We start from the raw sequence: 26,009 nt of genomic DNA on the forward strand, positions 1-26,009 counted from the left end.
TATCAGTGGGAAAAATGGTGCTCTATTGTTGGTATTTAGGGAAGGAATAATGCTCCATCACTGGTGTCAGTGGATGGAATGTTGCCTCAAGGGCCGGATAAAGGCCAGCAAAGGGCCACATCCACAATTTGGAAACCACTGTTATAAAGCATTGTGCAAACTGTTGGTGATATATAAATCCTGTATAATAATAATAAAGTGGCTACAATTCCCAGTGAAGGGAGGGAGCTGGTTGCCTCCTCTGGACCAAAACTGGTGGAGTTTGTGATACAATCACTTTATGGATGTGAATCTTTTTTTCAGCCTATTTAATTTAGGAACAAAGTCACAGTAATAGCTCATCGTAGGGGGATTTTCCATAGCTGAGTGATGGGTGAACACGTTTGTACAAGAAATGTCACCAAACACCTCACACCCCACAATGACTGAACTGGTTTAACTATTATTAGGCTGTCAAATCACACCCTCGGAGTGCCGTGATTCCACTGACACTGCAGTCAGGAATGAATTCAGTAGATCGTTAAACTCTGCCACTCTCATCCATGGAGCCAGCACGGAGTGCTTGGGCCACCACGCCAGCCTCCTGTCTGGTCTACGTCTTGGCCTTCTTCATCGCTGGAGGTGAGTGTCCCCCTTCTCCATCTCTCCGTAGAGTCCAGAAATTCCCACCTTTAGGTCTGATCTTCACTGATCAATGATGGAGACCAGAGGCGTCTTTCCAGAAAAGTGTAGGTTTTATGGCCAACAAATTGCAGCTCAGATTTTTGTAATATTATCAGGTTTGGTTGTATGGTGTGTTTTTTGGAAGCATGACTGCATGAAATTTTGATACTATTTGGTGGTCTTCACTCAGCTGCTAATTATGTTTCGATATGATGGCTATAGGATGCTTCTATTACATTGGCATAACTTCGTTGCCGTTAGAGTTGACCTACAGAGTTATGGATATATTTCATTATGCATGGGTTTGAACATTATAATTAGGTGGCATCCTATTTTTATGAAGTAATCAATGCTTTAATGCTTTGTGTATAATAAAATTTGAGAAGATTATTTTATATATACAATGTTGCACTGATATGGATGGTAGGTGCCCTAAAAACCCCAATATTTTTGGCAATTAATTGTAGATGGGGTAACAAAAAATATGTGATACGCTGATACTGAAAGCAGGATTTTATTTTTCTACAGAAATTCCCTGCAAACTTTTTAATGGACTATCCGAACATTATTGGGTGGTTGGCAAATGATTCCGCAGAGGGGTCGATTTAGACATCAAGTATTCAATGATCATGGGCAAACCTCAGAAATCTGTCCTGCCAAGGATTTGGAGTGGAGGTTGTATTTCACTCTGCTGATTGATACCAGGGGCGGACTGACAACTCATGGGGCCCCCGGGCAATAGGGGATCATGGGGCCCCTGTGTCCTTGCCCAAACTCAAAAAAGCCTATGAAAAAGGTACCAGGGGCATCTCATGGGGCCCCCTACTGACCCCGGGCCCTCGGGCAGTGCCCGAGTTTCCAAATGGTCAGTCTGCCCCTGATTGATACTTTAATGAATCTCTTTATCTAGTTTATCCGAGGTGCACAAGTATCTCAATTCTGCTCATCACTAATGTCAAGCAATCTAGGTGTTGAGGATTTGTTCCCCCAGCCTCTGTGAAGAAACTTCGTTGTATTTCACTCTGCTGATTGATACCAGGGGCAGACTGACAACTCATGGGGCCCCCGGGCAATAGGGGATCATGGGGCCCCTGTGTCCTTGCCCAAACTCAAAAAAGCCTATGAAAAAGGTACCAGGGGCATCTCATGGGGCCCCCTACTGACCCCGGGCCCTCGGGCAGTGCCCGAGTTTCCAAATGGTCAGTCTGCCCCTGATTGATACTTTAATGAATCTCTTTATCTAGTTTATCCGAGGTGCACAAGTATCTCAATTCTGCTCATCACTAATGTCAAGCAATCTAGGTGTTGAGGATTTGTTCCCCCAGCCTCTGTGAAGAAACTTCCAGAATTTAGGGTGGGAAATTCTAATGCCTAGTCTGAATATTTGGCATGCGCTGGCCAATCCCTAGGGAGATGTGCCCAGTAGGTGGTGAGAGAGGTGGTAAATTGTTTGCAGTTCTGGTCAGACTGTCTTTCCCTGAGAGGAAACTGATTTTGGAGCTTGAAGGGGCTGTTTGCCCCTGGAGCACTACTGGATTGGCTGCTGGACCTACGGACGGAGCCTATGGACTTGTCCTACTCCGGAATCTGTGAATAAAGTCCCTGTGCTCCAGTTTATTCATGGTCCTCAACCATGGATGTGTGGACTGTTCCAGGTGTCTACTTGTGCTACAAATTAACCTTTTGGTCCCTAGCTGTAACGACTTGGACTGTTCCAGTCTGCTTATGTGTGCTACCAATTTACCTTGTGGCCCCCAGCTGCAAGGACTTAGACTGTTTCAATCTGTCATTGTCTGTGCTGAACTTTGTCTCATGGTCCCCAGCTGTGAAAGACTGTGTTGCAGATGCTTAGAGAGAGAAGTGTCCTCTGAAGAACTGTGCTCAAGCGTTTTAGGGTATCCCATTCCCCATTGTTCTCCTCCTGTTACAAGATTCTTAAACAATAAATACCTAAAAGACATCCTGACACTGTTTATTGAGCAGGAGTGAAGGGACTGTTGCTGTGTGCCTGGCTGCCTCTGCATTGCTTTGAGAAAGAACCTGTTAAATCTACAGCAGCCCCTTCTGGGGTAGAGCTACACCCACGGTCCTAGGCACCTTTCCAGAAGGGAAAAAACACCACCCACTATCAATAGGGTACCTCTCTCTTGGGATAGAACTCCTGACCCCGATGGAGAGAGCTTCTCTACACTAAGGACAGACAGCCTGTCCTCTTGGAACAGGACACTTCCCCCCTAGGGAAAAAGCATCGTCCCACCACTAACAGATCACCTACCAACTAGAAACAGAATCCCTAGGGACAGGTCACCTGCCATCTAGGGACAGAGCATCTCCCCACTAGAGACAAAGAGCCTCCTAAAGAGCCTCTCTAATGGGGACAGAAAGCCTTCCCACTAGGGACAGAGGATCTCCCCACTAGAGACACAGAGCCTCCTAAAGAGCTTCTCTAACGCATTTGCACATCAGTACTGACCAGTATTCCGGTGTTTTTCTTTCAGGTTTTCTCCATCGCTGAGCTAATGTGACCCCAGCATTGATGGAGAGGGGCGGGGGAGGGTCAAAATAGGATGCTGTGCAGGCAGCTGACATCCTCCTTATAAACTGATGATGTCATTGATTGTCAGGACGCCAGCGGCTAGAAGGTTGCAATGGCGCACAATGAAGACCTGTGGCTTTGTGTAACTAAAAGGCCGGCTTGTTCCACCCGCTGGCTTGTATACAAGTTTTGGACAATGTTTAGCCATTTTGCCAAGGCACCCCTGAAGAGACCTCAAGGCACCCCAAGGTGCCTGGGCACCCTGGTTGAGAAAGACTGCTGTAGGGACAGAGAGCCTCCCCACCAGGGACAGAGAGTCTCCCCACTAGGGACAGAGAGTCTCCCCAATAGGGACAGAGCATCTACTCTCTAGAAACTGAGAGCCCCCTACTAAGGACAGAGCATCTACCCTTTAAAGACTAAGAGCCCCCCACTAGGGACAGAGAACCATCCTGTCAGGGACAGAGAGTCTCCCCACTAGGGACAGAGCATCTACCCTCTAGAGACTGAGAGCCCTCTTCTAGGGACAGAGCATCTACCCTCTAGAAACTGAGAGCCCCCTACTAGGGACAGAGAGCCTCCCCACCAGGGACAGAGAGTCTCCCCACTAGGGACAGAGCATCTACCCTCTAGAGACTGAGAGCCCCCTACTAGGGACAGAGCATCTACCCTCTAGAGACTGAGAGCCCCCTACTAGGGACAGAGAGCCTCCCCACCAGAGACAGAGATTTTTCCCACTAGGGACAAAGCATCTACCCTCTAGAGACTGAGAGGCCCCACTAGGGACAGAGAGTCTCCCTGCCAGGGACAGAGAGTCTCCCCACTAGGGACAGAGCATCTACCCTCTAGAGACTGAGAGCCCCCTACTAGGGACAGAGAGTCTCTCCACTAGGGACAGAGCATCTACCCTCCAGAGACTGAGAACCCCCCACTAGGGATAGAGAGACTCTCCACTATTGACAGAGGATCTCCCCTTTAGAGACTGAGAGCCCCCCACTAGGGACAGAGAGCCTCCCCACCAGAGATAGAGAGTTTTCCCACTAGGGACAAAGCATCTACCCTCTAGAGACTGAGAGGCCCCACTAGGGACAGAGTATCTCTCCCCCTAGAGACAAAGAGCTCCTAAGGAGCCTCTCTAATAGGGACAGAATACCTCCACACTAGGAACAGAGAGCCTCCACACTGTGCACCTTCCCATTAGAGACTCCTACCTTTACTGCCATTTGGCAATTCTTTTCTATCAATGGGAAAGAGTGCCCACAGTCCTGTTTATAAAAGAGAGGGAGACAACCTCCCTGTACATTCACCTGGCATTTAGCGAACTCAATTAAATAATATACACTTTATTAGGTGCACCTGTTCAATCACTTGGTAACACAAATTGCTAATCAGCCAATCACATGACAGCAGCTCAATGCATTTAGGCATCTAGACATGGTGAAGATGACTTACTGAAGTTCAAACTGATCATCTGAATGGGAAAGAAAGAGGATTTAAGTGACTTTGAATGTGGCATGGTTGTTGATGCCAGATGGGCTGGTCTTAGTATTTCAAAAACTGTTGATCTACTGGGATTTTCCCGCACAACCATCTCTAGGGTTTACAGAGAATGGTCCAAAAAAGAGAAAATATCCAGTGAGCAGCAGGTGTGTGGACAAAAATGCCGTGATGATGTCAGAGGTCAGAGGAGAATGGGCAGACTAGTTCAGCTGCGACATTCAGATTATAGGGTCAGAACTTGGCATAAACAACATGAAAGCATGGATCCATCCTACATTGTATAAATGGTTCAGGATGGTGGTGTCATGGTGTGGTGGATCCATCCTGCCTTGTATCAATGGTTCAGGATGGTGTTGTCATGGTGTGGAAGATCCATCTGCTTTGTATCAATGGTTCAGGCTGGTGGTGTCATGGTGTGGTGGATCCATCCTGCCTTGTATCAACGGTTCAGGCTGGTGGTGGTGGTATCATGGTGTGGTGGATCCATCTTGCCTTGTATCAACGGTTCAGGCTGGTGGTGGTGGTGGTGTTATGGTGTGGTGGATCCATCCTGCCATGTATTAACGGTTCAGGTTGGTGGTGTCATGGTGTGGTGGATCCATCCTGCCTTGTATCAATGGGTCAGGCTGGTGGTGTCACAGTGTGGTGGATCCATCCTGCCTTGTATCAATGGTTCAATATGGTGGTGTCATGGTGTGGTGGATCCATCCTGCCTTGTATCAATGGTTTGGGCTGGAGGTGGTGATCTACACTGTAAGCAAGTGATCTACACTCTTGACTGCGGTCTGTACATTCTGAAGCCTCATGTTTTACATGCTTGGTTGGGTTAAGTGGTCAGAAAGTAGGTCTCACTTACCAAGTAAGGCTGCAGGGAAGACACTTTTCATAAGCAGTCTGTGGCCTGTATAACTGTTATTTAATTGTAGTTACCCCCTAAGGAGTGGCTGTGGGACTGATGGTGGTGTTATTAATCTCGATGGTGAAGTTGGGGGGAGGGGGCACGGGCTGGGGGGAATAGTATGAGCTCAGTTTTGGAAAGGTTGAGTTTGAGGAAGTGGAGTGACATCCAATACGATATGTCACTTAGTAGGCTTGTGATGCGATTGGAGACTGAGGGGGTGTGGTGAGGGGTAGAGAGATAGATTTGTTTGTCGTCGGCATAGAGATGGTAGTTGAAGCCGTGGGAGTTTATCAATTGGCCAAGGGAGGAGGTGTAGATGGAGAAGAGGAGGGGTCCGAGGACAGAACCTTGAGGGACCCCAAGAGAGAGGGGGAGAGAGGGGGAGGTGGCAGCATTATAGGAAACACTGAAGAAGCGCTGCGATAGATAGGAGGAGAGCCAGGAGAGGGCGGAGTCTCTGAGGCCAAGAGAGTGGAGTTTTTTGAGGAGGAGGGGATGGTCAACCGTGCCTTGAAGAGTATCCCAAAGCAAGGGATTCCAGAACAGTCCTTAGCACTGTCCCAGGGAGAACTTGCTGGGTATTGCACCTGGAAGCTCTCTTCCATGTACCCCCCTGGGGGGGTGTAGAGGTGCTCACTCTGTCCCTTGTATCCTGCGGTTTTGCATAGGACTGCTTGTTCAGAACTTTTATCTGTCCTAGTCTTCCATGCTGAACAGGGTACCCTCTGGATAGGACTTGGGTGGTGCGATTCCCTCTGTATAAACCTCTCCTTCCTTCTGCCTCAGCTCTAGCCTGGAGGCAGAGCCCCCCTTTCCCCGAGTCCCCTCCCAGTCCTCACCATCCTCAACACCCCATCTTCCGCCCAATCACCCAACTCCCCTGCTGGCAAGGCTGTCTAATATTTATGGGCCTAGCTGCCATTCTGCCAGGCCCCCCTGCCTGGGATTGGTCAGACTCCCATGAACATGCAGATCTTGGTCTCCACCCCTTTGCCCACTGGCTTCTAGAATCTTCTGGAAGACTACAGAACCAGGGGGGAGGTAACAGAGTCCTGACCTGTAGAGCCCTCCAGCCTGGCCTAAAGTAACACAATCAGACACACTCACTTCACTACTGTGAGCCAAGCTAAATTTAACTCACTAGCACCCCTAGAGGGCGCTACATATTTATTTGCCTGTTCTTTTGTAAGCTCACATGATCTGGGCCCTCCTAATCGTCTTACATTTAATTGTATTGGAACTGTACTGTCTGCCTTTATTTTGTAAAGCGCTGCACAGACTGTTGGCGTTACATAAATCCTGTATAATAAAAATAATAAAATTAATAATAATAATAATAAAATAAATAAATAATAATAATTAAAAATAATAATAATAATGAAAATAATAATAATAAAAAGTTTTCTTTATCAATGTAAGTTTTTATGGATGATATTGATCTGGGGGTTTCCATTTTTCAGGTAATGCATTGAAGTGCTTTGAATGTAAAGATCTCTCTGGAAAGCCCTGCGTGGGGGAATCTGTGCTCTGTCTGAATGGATCCAATGTGTGTATCTCCAGCCTGGTCCAGTACCGGATAGGTGAGTCCTGACCATCTTGCCTGTGACAGTTTCATGTTCTTTGTTCTAACTTGCTGTCCATGATGAAATAGCTGGCATGGTAACGCACGTGGTCAGAATAGCACCAGTTGCACAGCTCCCGATGTACACGCAGGACGATGTCTTTTGGCAAAATGACTTACGAATGTTGATGTCTCTAAACTTTTTGTTACCACCTCGAATATATCTTAAATTGTTTTCATTGCTAAGTATTGTGAGACTGCTTGCTACAGTATTAGAGGAACTTGGGTGTCACCCAAACTTGCAGGTTGAGGGGCTCTGGGATGTGTATCTCTTTAGAAGTTGGACTTTTCTCAAACATTGGTAAATCCTGGTATGGGTTTTGGAGCCCGGAGGCTTTGTAGAGTACTGGCTAGGGTAGGATGAAGCTTCCAACCCTGGGTCCAAGTTTTAATGGCAACCAGCGTCCTGATTGTGCAGGTGTGCACAACCGTTTTATTGTAGGGGCTGACTATGATTTAGGGCCCCACCCAGGAGACAGGCGGCTCAGAGGTCAGGGTATGGGAAAGTGCACAAGGAGCTGAGAGGGAGACACAAGAGGAGTCTGGGTTTTATGAGAAGGTCTGGAGGTCTAGACAAGGGACCTAAAGTGTGAGGTCAGAGCAGCAATGCTGCAAGAGTAAGCCAGAAATATTGGCATTGTGGTATAGCATTAGAGAAGGAACGCTGAAACCTTCTGCCGGGGCGACACTTTTCTATTTTGCAACTTAATCTTTTCTCAATAAAATGGGCAAAAAAAGCCTTTTTGGCAACTGTACTGTATTCTTAAGCACTACACCTGAGCCAAACCCCACAGTCAGCCCATCAGACATTTTCAGGCCCCTTAAACAGCTTCAGGCCTGGGCCCCCTGGGCCTGACTACCAACATTCCCCAGGCCTCCCCCACTGGCCATCCCACCAAATTCACCCACTGGCCATCCCACTTCAGTACTTCAGTGCACTCACTTTTATTTTAACATTCTTATGACTTATTATATCCTCCATCCCATGTCCTCCTCCATTTCCATCTCCTCCTCCTCCAGTCCCATCTCCTCCATCCCATATCCTCCTCTACCAGTCTCGACTCCCCTATCCTATGTCCTCCTCCTCGTCCATCTCATGTCCTCCTCCTCCTGCTGTCCCATCTCCTACATCCTATCTCCTCCTCCTCCATCCCTTGTTCTCCTACAGTCCCATCTCCTCCTCCACCTCCAGTTCCATCTCATCCATCCTATGTCCTCCTCCTCCTCTAGTCGCATGTCCTCCATCCCTTGTCCTCCCTCTCCGATCCAATCCCCTCCATCACATGTCCCCCTCCTCCAGTTTCATCTCCACCAAACCATGTCCTGCTCCTCCTCCAGTCCAATCTCCTCCATACCATCTTCTTCTCATATCATGTCCTCCATCCCATGTCCTCCTCTTCCAGTCTCGTCTCCCCCATCCTATGTCCTCCTTCTCCTTCATCTCATGTCCTCCTCCTCCTCCTGCAGTCCCATCTCCTATATCCTATCTCCTCCTCCTCCATACCTTGTCCTCCTCCTACAGTTCCATCTCCTCCATACTATGTCTTCCTCCTCCAGTTCCATCTCCTCCATCCCTTGTCCTCCCTCTCCGGTCCAATGGTCCAATCCCCTCCATCCCATGTCCTCCTCCTCCAGTTCCATCTCCACCAAACCATGTCCTGTACCTCCTCCAGTCCAATCTCCTCCATAACATCTTCTTCTCATATCATGTCCTCCATCCCATGGACTCCTCTTCCAGTCTCGTCTCTCCCATCCTATGTCCTCCTCCTCCTCCTCCATCCATTGTCCTCCTCCTACAGTCCCATCTCCTCCTCCACCTCCAGTTCCATCTCCTCCATCCTAGGTCCTCCTCCTCCAGTCCCATCTCCTCCATCCCTTGTCCTCCCTCTCCGGTCCAATCCCCTCCATCCAATGTCTTCCTCCACCTCCACCATCCAGTCCCATCTCCACCAAACCATGTCCTGCTCCTCCTCCAGTCCAATCTCCTCCATACCATCTTCTTCTCATATTATGTCCTCCATCCCATGTCCACCATCCCATGTCCTCCTCTGCCTCCATCCCATGTCCTCCTCCTCCTCCAGTCATATCCCCCCCCCATCCCATGTCCTCCTCTTCCAGTCTCATCCCCCTTCATTAGTAGGCATGTAACAGGACCACAGACTTGCTGTACTCCAGAGATAGGTGGATGAGGGAGGGTTAGAATATTTGTCTGCATTCCTGGAGGAAACCCACACAAATACAGAACAAACATACAAACTCCATGCAAACAAAGCCCTGGTAAAAATCAGAACTCAGCTCTGCAAGGCTACAGAGGCACAATATTAGTAACAGAGAAACTCTACTCTGGAGCAACGTGCTGGAAATATTTATTTTATTTTATTTTATTACCTTCAACAGATCCCTCATATCCTGGAAGTCAGAATCTTGGTGGGGGTAAGTGAACAGTAAAATCACTAAATTTTTACATGTCATATAGGATCTTTGTGTTGAATGAGGACTGCAGTCAGGTCATGTATATGGAATGTGATAAAGAGCAGCAATCCAATATCTGTATGTATGAAACATCCCACATGGAAGAAAAATATATTTGAAATATATTTTAAAACTATTCTTCCCAAATATATTACCATATATTTGAAATACTACAATTTTAGCCATATTCAATATATTTCAATATATATATATATATACACACACACACTGCATGTTGAAATGCGTTTTTATTACAAAATATATGAAAACATTTTTAAAAATACATTTCAAATATACTGTATGTCTTTAGAAATACAAATCTGCATTGTTGGAAGGCATTTACAAATATTTGTAAAAATATATGTTAAAATTACTTTTTTATATGTTAAACATAAATCTGAAGAATATATTTGAAAAAATATATATTTTTAAAAATATATTTTTTTAAAAATATATTCTTCAGATTTTTTTTAACATATAAAAAAAGTCATTTTAACATATATATTTGTAAATGCCTTCCAAAAATGTAGATTTGCATTTTTAAAGACATACAGTATATTTGAAATGTAGTTTTAAAAATATTTTTATTTTATTTTGTAATAATAACACATTTCAACATGCAGTGTATATATATATATATATATAAATATATTTTTAAATATATTGAATTATTAAATTATTTCATATGAAAATAAAGACATACAGTATATTTGAAATGTATTTTTAAAGAATAGTTTTTAGATATTCTGTAATAAAAATGCATTTCAACATGCAGTATATATATATATATATATATATATATATATATATTTGTAAATATATTGAATATGAGAATAAAGACATACAGTATATTTGAAATGTATTTTTGAAAAATATTTTTGATATATTTTGTAATAAAACACATTTCAACATGCAGTGTGTATATATATATATATATATATACATATATATATATATTTGTAAATATATTGAATTATTGAATATGAGAATAAAGACATACAGTATATTTGAAATGTACTTTTAAAAATATTTTTTATATATTTTGTAATAAAAACACATTTCAACATGCAGTATATATATATATATATATATATAGAGAGAGAGAGGGAGAGAGAGAGAGAGCGAGAGAGAGAGAGAGAGAGAGAAATATATATTGAAATATATTTTTAAATATATTGAATTATTGAATATGAGAATAAAGACATACAGTATATTTGAAATGTATTTTTAAAAATATTTTTCATATATTTTGTAATAAAAACACATTTCAACATGCAGTGTATATATATATATTGCATATATTGAAATATATTTTTAAATATATTGAATTAAATATATTTTTCTTCCATGTGGGATATTAATACATTTGGGGCTGAGGTGAGGTATGGCTGTACTTTTTGAGTTCATGAAGCTAATTTTCAAACATAACTCTTGTGTATATGTTTTATTTTCCTGCGCAGTGTCGCCATTGCACTGTTCACATTCATCCTGTCTGCAGTGCGCACTGTAACTGTAGATAAGGACTAAGATCACAGAAGGCATTTTGTACTGTCAGTCATATTATTGTGTTGAGTAGGGAGCCATCTTTTAGTTGTTCGCTGAAATTGCAGCCTATTTTTATTCTTTTTAAACAAGAACAGCAAGTGCATTGTATTTGTTAATAAAGTTTATCCTCACATTACCGCAGAGCCGTTTTTAGCTTCCAGCAGAACCCCAGTGAAGGTCTCCTCCTTTTCCCTTTGATACATATTTGATACATACTGTATGAGTCTATTTATGGTTTGTTAAAGCTAAGATATATCTGGATTGCAAGGTTATATATGATGAGTTCTGTCTGCAATAAATGTGTTTATTGTTAGCATATGAAAGAGACATCAATGAAAGCATATTGTAACCTCAGTTTATGTGATTGCTTTGCAATTTTACAGGACTATTCACAGAGGTAAATTCAGTTTTGGAATGAAACACATCGCTGCTTCTGTCAGCTGGTAGGACAGCGTACATGTTCTTCTTTTATGTGTTTTTCTCCGCTTCCTTATTGCTAGGATCCATAAATGATGATCTCTGTGCTGCAATACATTCACTTAATCACTGGAGATCACAAACTGCTGCATGTAGACTGCGCCCACTCAGGTTTAGCTACTCTGTAGAGAGCATACCTCCATCATGGACCAAAGTTGAGAACAAGAATGGCATGAGAGATCCCTATAGGTATGCATTCTGTATGATGGGCAGAGACTATGCAGGGGACACCTCCTTAAAGTGAGTGCAGTGCAGCAAGTAAATCATCCCGGCACTGAACGTTAGAAGGGCTCTCCTCTCCTGGCCTGATGCATCTTCTACTTTGATTGGCCGTACCTCCCCAGCTAAGTGTCCTAGTTGTTATGTAGTGGTCACTTCAGGCCAGGGGCGGACTGACAACTCATGGGGCCCCCGGGCAATAGGGGATCATGGGGTCCCTGTGTCCTTGCCCAAACTCAAAAAAGCGTATGAAAAAGGTACCAGGGGCATCTCATGGGGCCCCCTACTGACCCCGGGCCCTTGGGCAGTGCCCGAGTTTCCAAATGGTCAGTTCACCCCTGCTTCAGGCTACCCTGCCTCCTCTGCCCCTCATTGGTTTCATTGCTGTGGAACTCTAATTGAACGCCACAAGCCCAGAGCTTTGGCCTTGTGATGGCACTATACTTTCTAACTCCCTACTAGTCATAGCTCACTTGTCCTTGCCCGTCAACCGGTCTTGGATTTCCCTGTTGCTTAGATCTGCCTTGAACTTGGATTGCCACCAGCCTTGACCTCGGACTGTTTACTGGATTAGAATTGCCCAATACCTGCCCTGAACTGTTTTCTGGATTATGCTACCAGCTACTACCTTTCCAGACCACCATAAGTGTCAGGGCTCTGTCCACAGAGGAGGTACTTGGGGACCTGGCATTCCTGCCAGTGCCTTGCATGGCCGCAGAAAAGCACGCTGGTGAAAATCTATGCGCACGGACGTGAGCCGGAACATGCATGCGCACTCGCACATAGTTATGCAAGCATTAGCCAAGTTTGGCGCCAGATGGCCTTTATAAGGAAGCCCATCACTCCCTCAAATTGCTGGTTGATCTCTGGCTCCCCAGTTCCTTTGTCCATGCTACTGTGATCTGCTGTTACCGATTTGGCTTGTTCTTGGACCTGTCTTCTCTGCCTGACTCCTGATCTGACCCAGCTAATGGATATTCGTACCTGCTCTCCTGATCTGACCCAGCTAATAGATATTTGCACCTACTCTCCTGATCTGACCCGGCTTGGCTAATAGATATTCTCACCTGCTCTCCTGATCTGACCCGGCTTGGCTAATAGATATTCGCACCTGCTCTCCTGATCTGACCTGGCTTGGCTAATAAATATCCATAGCTGCTCTCCCCCGACTAATAGATATTTGCACCTGCTCTCCTGATCTGACCCAGCTTGGCTAATAGATATTCTCACCTGCTCTCCTGTGTATGACCCCGGCTATCCTATTGACTATGTCTGCTCCAATCTCCACCCGGCATCTGACCTTGGCTTTGAACCGACTACTCTGTGGTTCTCTGCTACCCTGAAGGCCTGCATACCTCTCACGGGTGCCACCTGTCTGCAGACACCATTCCACTGCATCAGCTGTGCTCCTGGGTATACCTCTGACAAGCACTTCTACAGGTGACCTGTGCTACTTTGGGCCGACTCCTTCTGTCCCATATCCAGGGGAGTCTGGAACTTAGCCTCAAGGGAAGCCCTCTCTCCATTGGCCTCTAACACCAGGTATGTGATAATAAGCCTCTTCCCCTTTGACCATGACCCTCGCTTGACAAGCCAACCTTTCCTTTTATCTTCACTTAGTCCCGATGCCATCTGGCCAGGAACTATTGCATTGTGTTTTAAGACTTAGGGGCAGCCAAGTACTTGTAGGCCTGCCAGTTATGTTATCACGTACCTGGTTATGGAGGCCAATTGAGAGAGGGCTTCCCTTGCGGCTATGTTCCGGACTCCCCTGAGAGTGGAACAGCGGGAGTCAGGCCCAAAGTTGCACAGGTCGCCTGTAGGAGTGCAGGTTGGTGGTCCACTCAGAAGCACAGCTGGTGCACATAGATAGGTCTGCAGACAGGAGGCACCTGTGATTGGTATGCAAGCCTTTCCAGGATTTAGATGTTTACTGGGTAGTTAATTCAAGCCAAGGTCAGGTACCAGGTGGGAATCAGAGAAGACATAGTCAGATGGGATAGCCGAGGTCATACACAGAGAAGCGAGAGAGAGAATAAGCCAAGCCAAGGTCAGATCAGGGGTTAAGCAGAGTAGACAGGTCCAGGAGCAAGCCGAGTCGGTAACAGGAAATCACAGGTCACAATCACAGGAAACAGGAACAAGGCAAAGGGAGCCAGAGATCATCCAGCAACTTGAGGAAGTGATGAGCCTCCTTATAAAGGCCATCTGGCACCAAACTGAGGCTGATGTGTGCTTCTGCGGCCATGCAGAGTACTGGCAGAAATGCCAGATCTTCCAGAACTTCTGTCGTGGACAGGACCCTGACATATGGTTCCTGAATCAGGCACTGGGCTGAAAAGTACACAAAAGGCTTTCAATCAAACATGTATGTGGAGTAGACCTCTTCTATAAAGTGCAGACTGCAGACAGGATGAAAGTAAGCAGAACAATGTTTCCACAGTCTAGGTGTGATATACACAAAGAAAGTCAGAAGGAAGGAAGATGTTATAAAACAAAGTAGTCCCTGTACGATATAAAGGGGGTAATATGTTTTAAAGGTTCAAGTATTCTTTAAAAAAAAAAAAAAACTTGAAAATGAATCGCATTAAGCTTTGCTGTATTTTGTTAGACTTTGCTGTCAAATTTCTTCTCAATTTTGTAAGTTAAAAAAAAACTTAATTTGGTAGATTTGTGTCGAGGAAAACAGCAGTCAGTAAATATTCCTTGTTGTGTTCCTTCAACTCAACTGCCTATATTTCTACATTTTCAGTGCCTACCTGGATGTTTCTGAGGGCCTGCGGGAGCTCAGATCAATGTTCAAATGTCATTACACTGAGGACCCCATACACCAAAATGGTGACCAGCAACCAGTGCTGCATGAGTGACAACTGCTTACCTTCAAACCCCTCAGGTGAGGTCAGCCAATGACCAGCATTAGTACACAAAACTTGTTAACTGCACTTCCACTATCAGTCTATCAAAGCCCATTGTATGCACACTTCCACTCTTGCAGTTCTAGTACATCCCCAGGATCCCACAAAACAATGCATGAACCTCTTTATTGTGTAGAGCAGGGGTGTCAAATTGGCGGCCCTCCAGCTGCTGAGAAACTACAAGTCCCATCATGCCTTTGGGAGTCATGCTTGTAATTGTCAATCTTGCAGGGCCTCATGGGCCTCGTAGTTTGGCAACAGCTGGAGGGCCGCCAGTTTGGAACCTGTGGTGTAGAGCTACCCCTGTGAGGGTAGCTGTGTTGTGGAAACTCCTAAGCTCCGCACAGCCAGGCAACCAGCATTTTCCACACTCTTATCCAAAGTCAATGAACAGCCAGCGAGCTTGGTTTTGTTATTTTATTGGGGGAAAATAACTTGGATAGGGATTATGGGATGTTCAGGTTGGCTTGAATCAAGGAAGGGGGGACAACTTCCTTCCTATGTACAGAAACAGATCCTGGACTGTTCTTTTCCTTGAAAGCCATCAGTCTTCGTGGATCAGTAGCAGCACAGTGGCTAAATGGTTAGCACTTCCACTTGGTAGTACTAGGGTCATTGGTTTGAATCCCAGCCCTGGCACCACCTGCCTGGAGTTTGCATGTTCTCCCTATGCCTGCATGAGTTTCTGCCCAGATTCCAAAGACATGCTGGTAGGTTACTTGGCTCTTAGCTAAATTGGCCCTAGTATGTATGAATGTGAGTTAAGGACCGTAGATTGTACACCCCTTGAGGGTTAGGGACTGATGTGACTGTATAATATATATGTAAAGCACTTCATAAAATTGATGCCACTATATAAGTACCTGAAATAAATAAATAAGTAGCAACAGCCCTTTACAATTGAAGATGTTGCAGCCCCTCAAACTCAGCTTAGTTTCTTGTAACTACATGCAGAGATGTCTCCTCTCCCCCTATAGAGCTGCTTCCAGGTCCAAAGCCTGAAGATACCACCAGCCCTTCTAGCTGTTCTGAAGATCTCCCAGGACAAGGACGAAGGTTTGAGCCCAACACTGTCTTTTGAAAGCTTGCTACAGTACATGTGGCAGCCTTCCCCCTTGGGGATCCCAGGGTGTGCTGTCCTCTATGCTCCCACTGCTCCAGGTCTTGATCCCAACGTTTGGTTGAGGTTATTGCTGCCAAAGGAGGGTCAACCAGTTATTAAGTCCAAAGGTTCACATACTTTTTCCTCCCTGCACTGTGAATGTTTACATATTATGTGCAATTAAACAATGGCAACATCTAATGTTTGTGTAGTATTATGTTCAGCAGACTGTGTTCTTCTATTGTTGTGACTTAGATGACGTTCAGAGCACATTTTATGCCCAATTCATGCAAAACTCCACGTAATCCCAAGGGGTTCACATACTTTTTCTTGCAACTGTATGCTCAGACACTGGTAGCTGATCTTAGCAGTCATTTGAACAAGATATCCTAAAGGTCTGACTAAACTGGAACTGCTTTGTATGCAGGAATGGGTCGTGCACAGGGGCGGACTGACAACTCATGGGGCCCCCGGGCAATAGGGGATCATGGGGCCCCTGTGTCCTTGCCCAAACTCAAAAAAGCCTACGAAAAAGGTACCAGGGGCATCTCATGGGGCCCTCTACCGACCCTGGGCCCTCGGGGAGTGCCCGAGTTCCAAATGGTCAGTCCGCCCCTGGTCGTGCACTTGCTGCAATACACTCACGTAATCGATGGAGATCACAAACTGCTGCGGGTTGACTGTTCCCACATAAGTCTATAGTCCAAGACTGAGAACAAGGATAGCATGAGGGATCCCTATAGGTATGTTCTGGAGGATGAGTAAAGCCTATGCAGTGGATGCCTGCATCTAGCAGTTTGTGATCTTCAGTGATTAAGTGAGTGCAGTGCACCACAAAAATCATCATGACTCGTGACACTGAGGATATTATAGCAAGCAGGTATGTGGAGTAGACGTCAACTCTAAACTGAATTTCTGGCACATCCCCCACTATCCCACAATGCAATGCAGGCGCCCACTTATTGGTTAAATACTATATTTACGCTCTGGAACTGGCAGACTTGTCACAGTTGACGTGGAACAATCATTTAGGCAAGATATCCAAAAGGTCAGGGGCGGACTGACAACTCATGGGGCCCCTGGGCAATAGGGGATCATGGGGCCCCTGTGTCCTTGCCGAAACTCAAAAAAGCCTATGAAAAAGGTACCAGGGGCATCTCATGGGGCCCCCTACTGACCTCGGGCCCTCGGGCAGTGCCCGAGTTTCCAAATGGTCAGCCCGCTCCTGAGTCTACCTGACCCGGAACTGTTTTGTATGTAGGAATGGATGGCACACTTTCTATGCACAAAGCAGTCACAGAATACCAGGAATACCAGGGACACATCTGTTACAACCCACATAGGCCATGGGATGGCACTGTTGGTTATGTGTTAGAGAAGACACTGGTAGCTTGTGATGAGGCAGAATTCTGTTTTACTTGTGTTGCTTAAGTTGCAAACATACAGAGCACATTTCAGCAATGTATAACAGCAGACATCTTACTTCCAGTAGAGAGAGAGAGGAAGAGAGAGAACCAACAAGTTTTACACATATGCACAACTGGTAACCTTAGTGTACAGTGCCATCTACTGGTCAAGTGATATTAACATACAATACTATATATAGTACATTATAGTACATGCTGTTGCATTCCCAACAGGCACAAATCACGTTGCTGATAATCAACACAAAACTTTTCACACTACCACTTGCCTCCCAGTATAATCTACCTGAATGCTCAATATTGCTACCCCTGCACAGTCTCCACACCCCTGACCTCGATCTTTGGTTATGATTATTTTGATGCTAAGGCTCGCCAGGCACAAACTAGGGGGACGGAGATTAAATAGGTGTACATCCAATTTTTCAGCAAAAAATTGGGTTGATATTACTACCTATAAAGAAAGTTGTAAGGACCTGGATGACCTGCTTGTGGCACTGTGCTTCCCAGACCGGAAGGTTGTGGTTGTCCACCAGCAGGGGTCTCCCAGCAGATCCCAATAAAGGCAGTCTACGGGTTACCAACAAGATGGGTTCTGTAGGTTTGTTCTTAACCCCTTGGCGCCGGCGCCTCGCGGCCCTTTAAGGGTTTCAGAAGCCGGGAAGCAGGATGGGGTTTAGAGTCATGTGACCTGGAACATGATCTGGAAAGGTCCTGATCGAAAGAGGAGATCGGGACCTTTCCGTGAGTACCACACGTGTACTGGGAGCACTCTCAGCACATATGTCTTTTTCTAATAGAACGCAAATGTGCGGCCGCTCGGCATCTAGGCCCAGACGCCGGGAGGCCACACATTTGCGTTTGGCTGGCGCCAAGAGGTTAAGTTGAATTTGTATGTAAGTTGAAAAAGGTACTTTTTTTAAGTGTAACTCCAGTCAAAAAAATATTAAATATTAGTTTTGGATAGCATAGGAAAGGGAAAGTTTGCTTTGCTGTCTGTACCCCGGTTCAGAAGATTACCCCTCACTTTCTGTCCCTTTGACAATTGGATTTTGAAAATTTTGGGTTGTCGTGGAAACAAGGATTGGTGATAGAGCTTCAGCGGAGACTCCTTTTTCCCATGATAACTCTTACAGGAGTGAATTGCCCTTCCTAGGGATAGATTTCCTCTCACTTCCTGTTGTGTCAAAGAGAGGAACTGAGAATCATCTATCTAATGAGGATACAGAAAGCAGTAAAAACCTTGCAGTGGCCAAAAATAAAAGAAATTTAAAATGCAACTTGAACAGATGTTTGTCTTAACATATCATTTATTATTACCTTTTACATTCAGGACCAAGCAGCATAAATTACAAAAAAAGCTTTATTGACCAACTATAAACAGTACAGTGAGTTACAGGTGGAAACAAGGGCATGCTCCCAGTAGTAGCGGGCACAGAGTAATGGCCTCAGACAGTGCCCACAATGCACAAGTTCTTCCAGCCTGGAGGATAACAAACATAGCCGGGATTGTTATAATAAACCGCATCTCACCAGTTCCAGAAGTTCTAGCCGCTTCTGGTCATATAGGGATGTAGGATTGATGACAGGTCTGTCGGACAGTAGGTGGCAGCATGCGGTGAGCAGCAAGATGGACACTTGGGACCAGCGTGGAGCGCAAGTGACCGGAAGTGACGTCACGCTGCCTCCGCTCGTAAGTCGAATGTTCGTAACTCGGGGACTGCCTGTAATCAGTTTCCACCTGGTGCTGGCTGCTGGGATGGTATTTAATCCCTCCTCTAGTAGTGCCTGTTGCTACAGTGTTTGGCTTTGCTGCCAGATACTGCTTGCCATTTATCCTATTCCTGCTCTTCATCTTACCTTGTACCTACAGTATACCCCGAACCGTGCTGCCTTGTTTCTACGCCCCTTGTTCTTGATCCCGGTTTTGGTTCCGACCTTCCTATATGTTCCCTGCACCTCTAGTTTTACCTTGTTTTCCTGTATTCTCCATTTGTAAATATTGTATATAGACAGTTCACTTGTTTCCTGGTTGCTCGTGTTTGCATGGATTTTGGTTTCACTGTAAATAAATCTTACTTTAAATATATATCTAATGTATTTTTGCTTTAAAAAAAATATTTTAATATTAATTTTAAATAATTTACTTTTTACTTCGTTTTTAATTTTTAATTTATTTTTAATTTCACACTATTGATACTGTGTTCAAATTTTCTATGGTTTAGAAGTATCTTCTCATAAGTTAAGTAGGAGTCCTCCATCCCTTGTCCTCCTCCAGTCCCATCGCCTCCATCCCTTGTCCTTCTCCTCCAGTCCCATCTCCTCCATCCCTTGTCCTCTGTCTCCAGTCCCATCTCTTTCATCCATTGTCCTCTGCCTCCAGTCCCATCTCCTCCATCCATTGTCCTCTGCCTCCAGTCCCATCTCCTCCATCCATTGTCCTCTGCCTCCAGTCCCATCTCCTTCATCCTATGTCCTCCTAATCCTCCAGTCCCATCTCCACCAAACCATGTCCTGTTCCTCCTCCAGTCCAATATCCTCCATACCATGTTCTCCTTCATATCATGTCCTCCATCCCAAGTACTTCTCCTCCATCCCATGTCCTTCTCCATCAGTCTCATCTCCCCCATCTCATGTCCTCCTCTTCCAGTCTCATCTCCCCATCCAGGGCAACCATCAGAAATTTTGAGGCCATCCCACCGAATCCGCCAACTGGCCATCCCACTGAGTCCTTCAGTGCACCCATTTTTATTTTAACACTCTTACAACATCCTCCATCCCATGTCCTCCCCCTCCTGCAGTCCCATCTCCTCCTCTTCCAGTCCCATCTCCTCCATCCCATGTTCTCCTCCTCCCCCATCCCATGTCCTCTTCCTCCTCCAGTCCCATCTCCTCCATCCTATGTCCTCCTCCTCCAGTCCCATCTCCTCCATCCTATGTCCTTTTTCTTCAGTCCCATGTCCTCCTCCTCCAGTCCCATATCCTCTTCCTCCTCTAGTCCCATCTCCTCCATCCTATGTCCTCCTCCAGTCCCATCTCCTCCATCCTGTGTCCTTCTCCTCCAGTCCCATGTTCTCCTCCTCCATTCTCATATCCTCTTCCTCCTCTAATTCCATCTCCTCCATCCTATGCCCTCCTCCTCCAGTCCCATCTCCTCCTCCAGTCCCATTCCCTCCATCCCATCTCCTACTCCTCCTCCATTTCATGTCCTCCTCCAGTCCAATCTCCTCCAAACCATGTCCTCTTCTTCCTCCAGTCCAGACTTCTCCATACCATGTCCTCCTCCATTCTATGTTCCTCATACCATGTCCTCCTCCTCCAGTCACATCCCTCCTATCCCATGTCCTCCTCTTGCATTCCATGTCCACCATCCAATGCCCTCTTCTTCCAGTCTCATCTCCCCCATCCCATGTCCTCCTCTTCCAATGTCATCTTCCCCATCACATGTCCTCCTGCTCATATATACTGATCATATACAATATACTGATCCTATATACTGCTTATACATCCTCCTCCATCAGCTGCTCCTGATTAAATATCAGAGTTACTTTTTAATATTTCTGTTGATATATCTGATACACTGACAGCCCCGAAACCTGTAGATGAATGTATAGTGGAATCTGTGGACTCCCTTGTGATAATGAGGAAGCACCCGATTCCTCCTCCTCTCTCCGCCCAGCTATCAGCATCTTGTGTAGACATGGGGGAGAACCCTGGTGAAGATTGTGGTCTCCCTTAGGATCCAGACCAATGACGGGCCAGTCTATTTTAGGGTGCATGGACACGTCGGGCAGAGGTTCGGCCAGAACTGGACCATTAAATTACTGCCTGGGACCAAGAACAAGATCGAGGTCACGCTGAGCGCAGGAAGTAGCAGAGCTGTATGTTCCACTGTGTGGATGCTGAGAGCTATCACTGCAGGGTAGGAAGGCCCTGGTTGGGGCCCGGGCCCTTCAGGATGCCCAAACCCCCGACTTCTGTATGGGCTGTTCCCCCCTGATGGCAGCCCTAGAGCAGGTGTTTGCCGTTTTCTTTTAAACTTATTCAAATGATGTTGAAGATGTTTTCTATGTACTCAAAGGTTTTTGACCTTTATTTGAAAAAAAAAAAGGAGGTATTTGTTTTTGTGATGGTTTGAGGGATGTGCATTTACTTTTGGACTTTTGAAGTACTATAACACACAAGTTGAGATTTGGCACTGGAAGACACTGATTAGCATTGGTTATGATCGAGATAAAGTTCACATTTCTTTCTTTTTCTTTCTTCATTATTAGTAACCACTGAACAACTTGAGAACGGCCTGACCTGTATGGGATGCTTCAACGTTATGGCAGATTCATGCCAGGAACAGAAGCCCGTAAAATGCCGTGGAAGCGAGCAACAGTGCTTCACCTACTCCAACAAACATCTGGAGGGCGGTGGTGAGTACAAGGGAGATTTATATTAAAACAGTCGTCGACAGCAATTCTCAACCACCTTAACACAAGGGAACTTCGTGAAACAGGTCTCTTGTCTCTGGGAACCCTTGCTAATAATTTCTATATCTACTGCTCCCTGTATATTAGTGTAACGGTCAGTGAGAATAATGCTCTTCACATCTGAGGTCACTGGGAAGAATCCCCGTCTTACAGATAGCTAAAAATGTCAAAGGTGTCATATGGAATGTATCTAAGAAGGAGAAATTGCTCATTGTATTAAGAACCCCTAGCAACATCTAGAGCAGGGTTTCTCATCCAGGGTGGACACTAAGATTTCTCCAGTGGCTGCTAGCCGTTCCGTGAGCATTGAGCAGTTTCTGCCTCTCAGATAAGTTCCCTCTGACACCAATGATCTTTTTAGCTATCTGTAAAGGGGTAATTCTTCCCAATGACCACAAGTGTAAGGAGCATTCTTCCCACCGACCATCACACTGATGTATCAGGAGTTGTAGTTCTTGCAATTTGTAGCAGGGGTTCCCTGAGACCAGAGAGTTATTTCAAGGGTTCCATTGTGTTGAATAGGTTGAAAAAGGTTGCAGTGGTCTCCAAAGTGTAGCCCAGATGTGGCTCTTTGCTTGCCTTTATCTGGTCTTTTGTATGTCAATGATATTTATTAAATTTTAACATAAAAAGTATATATGCATCAGGAATGCCCACGCAAGGGCTAGCAATGGCACATATTGGGAAAGTAAACATATAGATAAACTAAAGACAATAAACCAAAACAGCAAAGGTCAGGTGTAAACTGACACCACAATAATAACGTATTACACTACATAACCGCAGGCAATAGGCAACTAAGAGGGTCCCTTCTGCAACAGCGGGACGCCTACAGGGTCCATCCAGAGACATGTAAGTCCTCCGCCTGCAGCTCAGACAAAATCAGGTAAAGAAGAGAGTGAATTGAAAAAAGGGAAGAATTAGGGTGCAAAAAGAAGTGAATGAAAGAAAAATACGCACAGAAACCAGAACAAGAAAGGAGAAACAGAAACAGGAACTAAGGAGCATCAGGACCACCTGTCAGATCAAGCCCAAACTAGCCAGGTAGAAGTGTGGGAAAAGCGTAAATCAGCCACGGTTCCCATATTTTGAGAAACTTATGCTGAGAATCATTGCGGATACTCGAAATCTGTTCATTGAGCATCAGAGCATTCCTACACTTTCGCACCTCCTGAAGGGGGATTCACGTTCTTTTCCAGGCTTGGGCTATCGTTCTATTGGCCGACAAAAACAGATAGGGGGCCAACTTCTGCTGGTGGGCAAACAAGCCCGGTATAGGGCAATGAAGCAAGGCAAACTTGGCCTCCCTGCTTATGGTTAGGTGAAACAGGGTATAGAGAAGGCCAAATACACGGGACCAAAATCGGACCGAGGACTATAGGCCATACATATAAACATAATGTCTGAAACATTAAGTCCAGCCAAGAACATCAGGCCTCCCTTGACCCAGGGAAGGCTCCATCAGGGCTAACCGGTTTAAGGAGCCCATGCCAAATGGAATTCATACAGAGGCAACAATGAACTGTATCAACCCAGGGTCTCAGGAGGTCTTGTACAGGGACTGGGTCACATGCAGACAGTGACCAAAGTGTGGCCAGTCCGAAAACATAAAGTAGGCCTCCAGTAGTGGGAAGAGGTGGGTGCATAGGCAAAACAAGGTCTAGGTATAAGATCATAACACAACAGTAAAATGGCCTGTCAGCCTAAACTCATGATCCCAGCAATGTGCTCCAGTGTGGAAGTGTGTCAGAGGTAGCCTGTCATTGGTATCAGCCCGGAGAGGAGTGCGCAGGACTGGAATGCAGAGGGATCTGAGGGAGGGATCACTTCTGGCTGGATACCTTCTCCCAGAGGTGCCCAAGTTTAGAAGAAGCCAATTGAGATCCAAAAGAGCGCACTGGGCTCTGTGTAACACCTCCCGGTGGTAAAAAGATGTAGGGATTCCAGAATGGATTGTGCTTCCTCCGGAGTGGTGATAGAGTGGCTGCAGCCTTGGCAATCAAAGGAGAGTCGAAAGGGGAAACCCCACAAATACTTGATGTGCCAATTCACCAAGACGGAAGTGAAAAGCTTCAGCTGGTGGCATTTCTGAAGAGTGATCTGGGAAAGCTCAGAGAAAAGCTGATAGCAATGTCCCTGAAAACTGAGCTCTGGCTTATTTCTGACCACCATGAGTAGCATCTCCTTGGTGCTGTAATATATGAATTTGATGGTGATGTCCCTTGGGGGCCCGTCAGGCATTTATGGTCCCACAGATCGGTGTATAAGATCGAACTCGAGCCGGTCTATGGGGATAGCATGAACCAGCTCCTGAAATACTGTAAGGCTGTGGCAGTAGAGGTGAGGTCTGTGACGGTTTCCGGGGTACCTCTCAGGTGTAAACTGCTGCAGCGAGAACGGTTCTCAAAGTCCTCAAGCCGTAGTAACGTATCTGCCAGCTCCTTCTTAAGGTCAGCCAAAGCTTGCTCATGATTTTCAATTACTGTAACTGTGGTGTCCATCTTGTCCTCAAGGTAATTCGTGTGGTTCCCTAGCTCCTGGATCTCCCTGGTGATAAACTCTGCAAGCCTGGAGGTAGCGGTGGATAATTCATTCTGTAGCATGGTTCTGAAGCGGCTCAGAAGCTCAGCATCCTTCAGGGCTGGAGGGGGAGGTGGCAGAGGGGTTTCCATCACATTGTCTGCTTCAGAAGTAAGGTCAGGGCCCCCCGCGAGCAGCGGCAGCAGCAGCTCCAAACTTGAGGCCAGGGCTTCAGGGGAGTCCGCCGGCTTGTAGGCCACAGACTCTGGCACAGCCTGCCTAACGCTGGAGACTCCTGTTTTTTTCCCCATCTGTGCAGGTGGGCACCAGTAACCAGGGGAAGGGTAGGGAAAGGGTGTAATGTCCCCCAGGAGACTGTCGGAAAGGCCGATGTGTCCAGTGTGTGAGGAGTGTGATTACCAAGCGGTCATCTTGGATCGCTTCTCATGAGCACCCCCCTTTATCTGGTCTTTTGAACACTATTCCTCCCATTGACACCAACGATAAGGCACCATTCCTTTCACTGACAGCAATGATGGGGCACTATTCCTTCTACTGACACCAACAGTGAGGCATCATTCCTTCCACTGACACCAATGATGGGGCACTATTCCTCCTACTGACACCAGCAATGAGGCACCGTTCCTTCCACTGACACCAACAATGAGACATCATTCCTTCCACGGACAACAATAATGGAGAACAATTCCTTCCACTGACATCAACGATGGAGCACTATTCCTTCCACTGACACCAATGATGGGGCACTATTCCTCCAGCTAACACCAATGATGGGGAACTATTCTTCCCACTGATACCAACAACTGCCACTATTCCTCCCACCATTACCAATGATGGGACATTATTTCTCCTTCAGACCTTATATGCTATATAATTTTCGTACTCCCACAGACAACCAAGCCTATGGCCTGGGCAGAATGTTCAAGCATTTGTGGTAGTGAGCCCTTGTAGATCGCCAACTCGGGGTTCCCAAGGGACCGGAGTCTAAGCCCCTGCCTGCTTCTTCACCAGAGCCCCTGGTGCTGGGGATAGACTTGCAGCAAGCTAGAACCAGGTTGCGGCCCCCAGGTATGCCCAGCTGAGAATGTTGAGACTGCTCGCGTGAGCAGAGTACAATAGCAGGAGACAACAAGAAATCCGATAGACAAGCCGAGGTCAGGATGGGCGGAAAACAAGCAGAGTCGGTGGACGAAGCCGGGGTCAGTACTTGGGTAGTCAGACACAGGATACAGGAGTAGCAACAAATAGGAGCTCAGAGAACTAAGAAGTTGCTCAGGCAAAGTGGGCTAGACTGAGCATGTCTTATATAGACAAGCAAACTAGGAGGTGGGCCAGGAAGTGATGGAAGGGAAGGAAATAAAACCCAGAGAATAGCAGACGATGCCCATAGGTAGCACAGACAAACCACACATGTGAAAGGAATCAGGAAAAGCACTGCAGTGAGGTAAGAATACACAAACAAGAAATTGCAGGATAACTTGTGTAATTTACCTTCCTTTTGTCCCCAGTCACCCCCTCTAGATGAGTCTGTAAAGGGCCTACATGCTCATACCGGACCTTTCTACTATTCATATATTGAAGAATTTTTTGGGGTTGGTCCTGCTATCTTTTGCAATCT

General features: G+C 45.9%; 1 protein-coding gene across 1 annotated transcript in view; it reads left to right on the forward strand.

The window, feature by feature from the left end:
* Positions 1 to 481: 481 nt before the first annotated feature.
* LOC149429182 (phospholipase A2 inhibitor gamma subunit B-like) overlaps positions 482 to 26,009 on the forward strand; it is a 30,537-nt gene continuing 5,009 nt past the window's right edge. The window contains exons 1-5 of the mRNA XM_089666632.1: positions 482 to 621; positions 7,061 to 7,180; positions 9,619 to 9,654; positions 14,687 to 14,827; positions 21,647 to 21,793. Of these exons, the coding sequence (XP_089522758.1) occupies positions 543 to 621; positions 7,061 to 7,180; positions 9,619 to 9,654; positions 14,687 to 14,827; positions 21,647 to 21,793 (523 nt within the window). The 5' untranslated portion in view covers positions 482 to 542. The remainder of the gene's footprint in view (positions 622 to 7,060; positions 7,181 to 9,618; positions 9,655 to 14,686; positions 14,828 to 21,646; positions 21,794 to 26,009) is intronic.

Source organism: Staurois parvus, unplaced genomic scaffold (assembly GCF_062004578.1).
Source record: "Staurois parvus isolate SC_StPar_1 unplaced genomic scaffold, SC_StPar_1.0 ptg002756l, whole genome shotgun sequence".
NCBI classification, from domain to species: Eukaryota; Metazoa; Chordata; class Amphibia; order Anura; family Ranidae; genus Staurois; species Staurois parvus.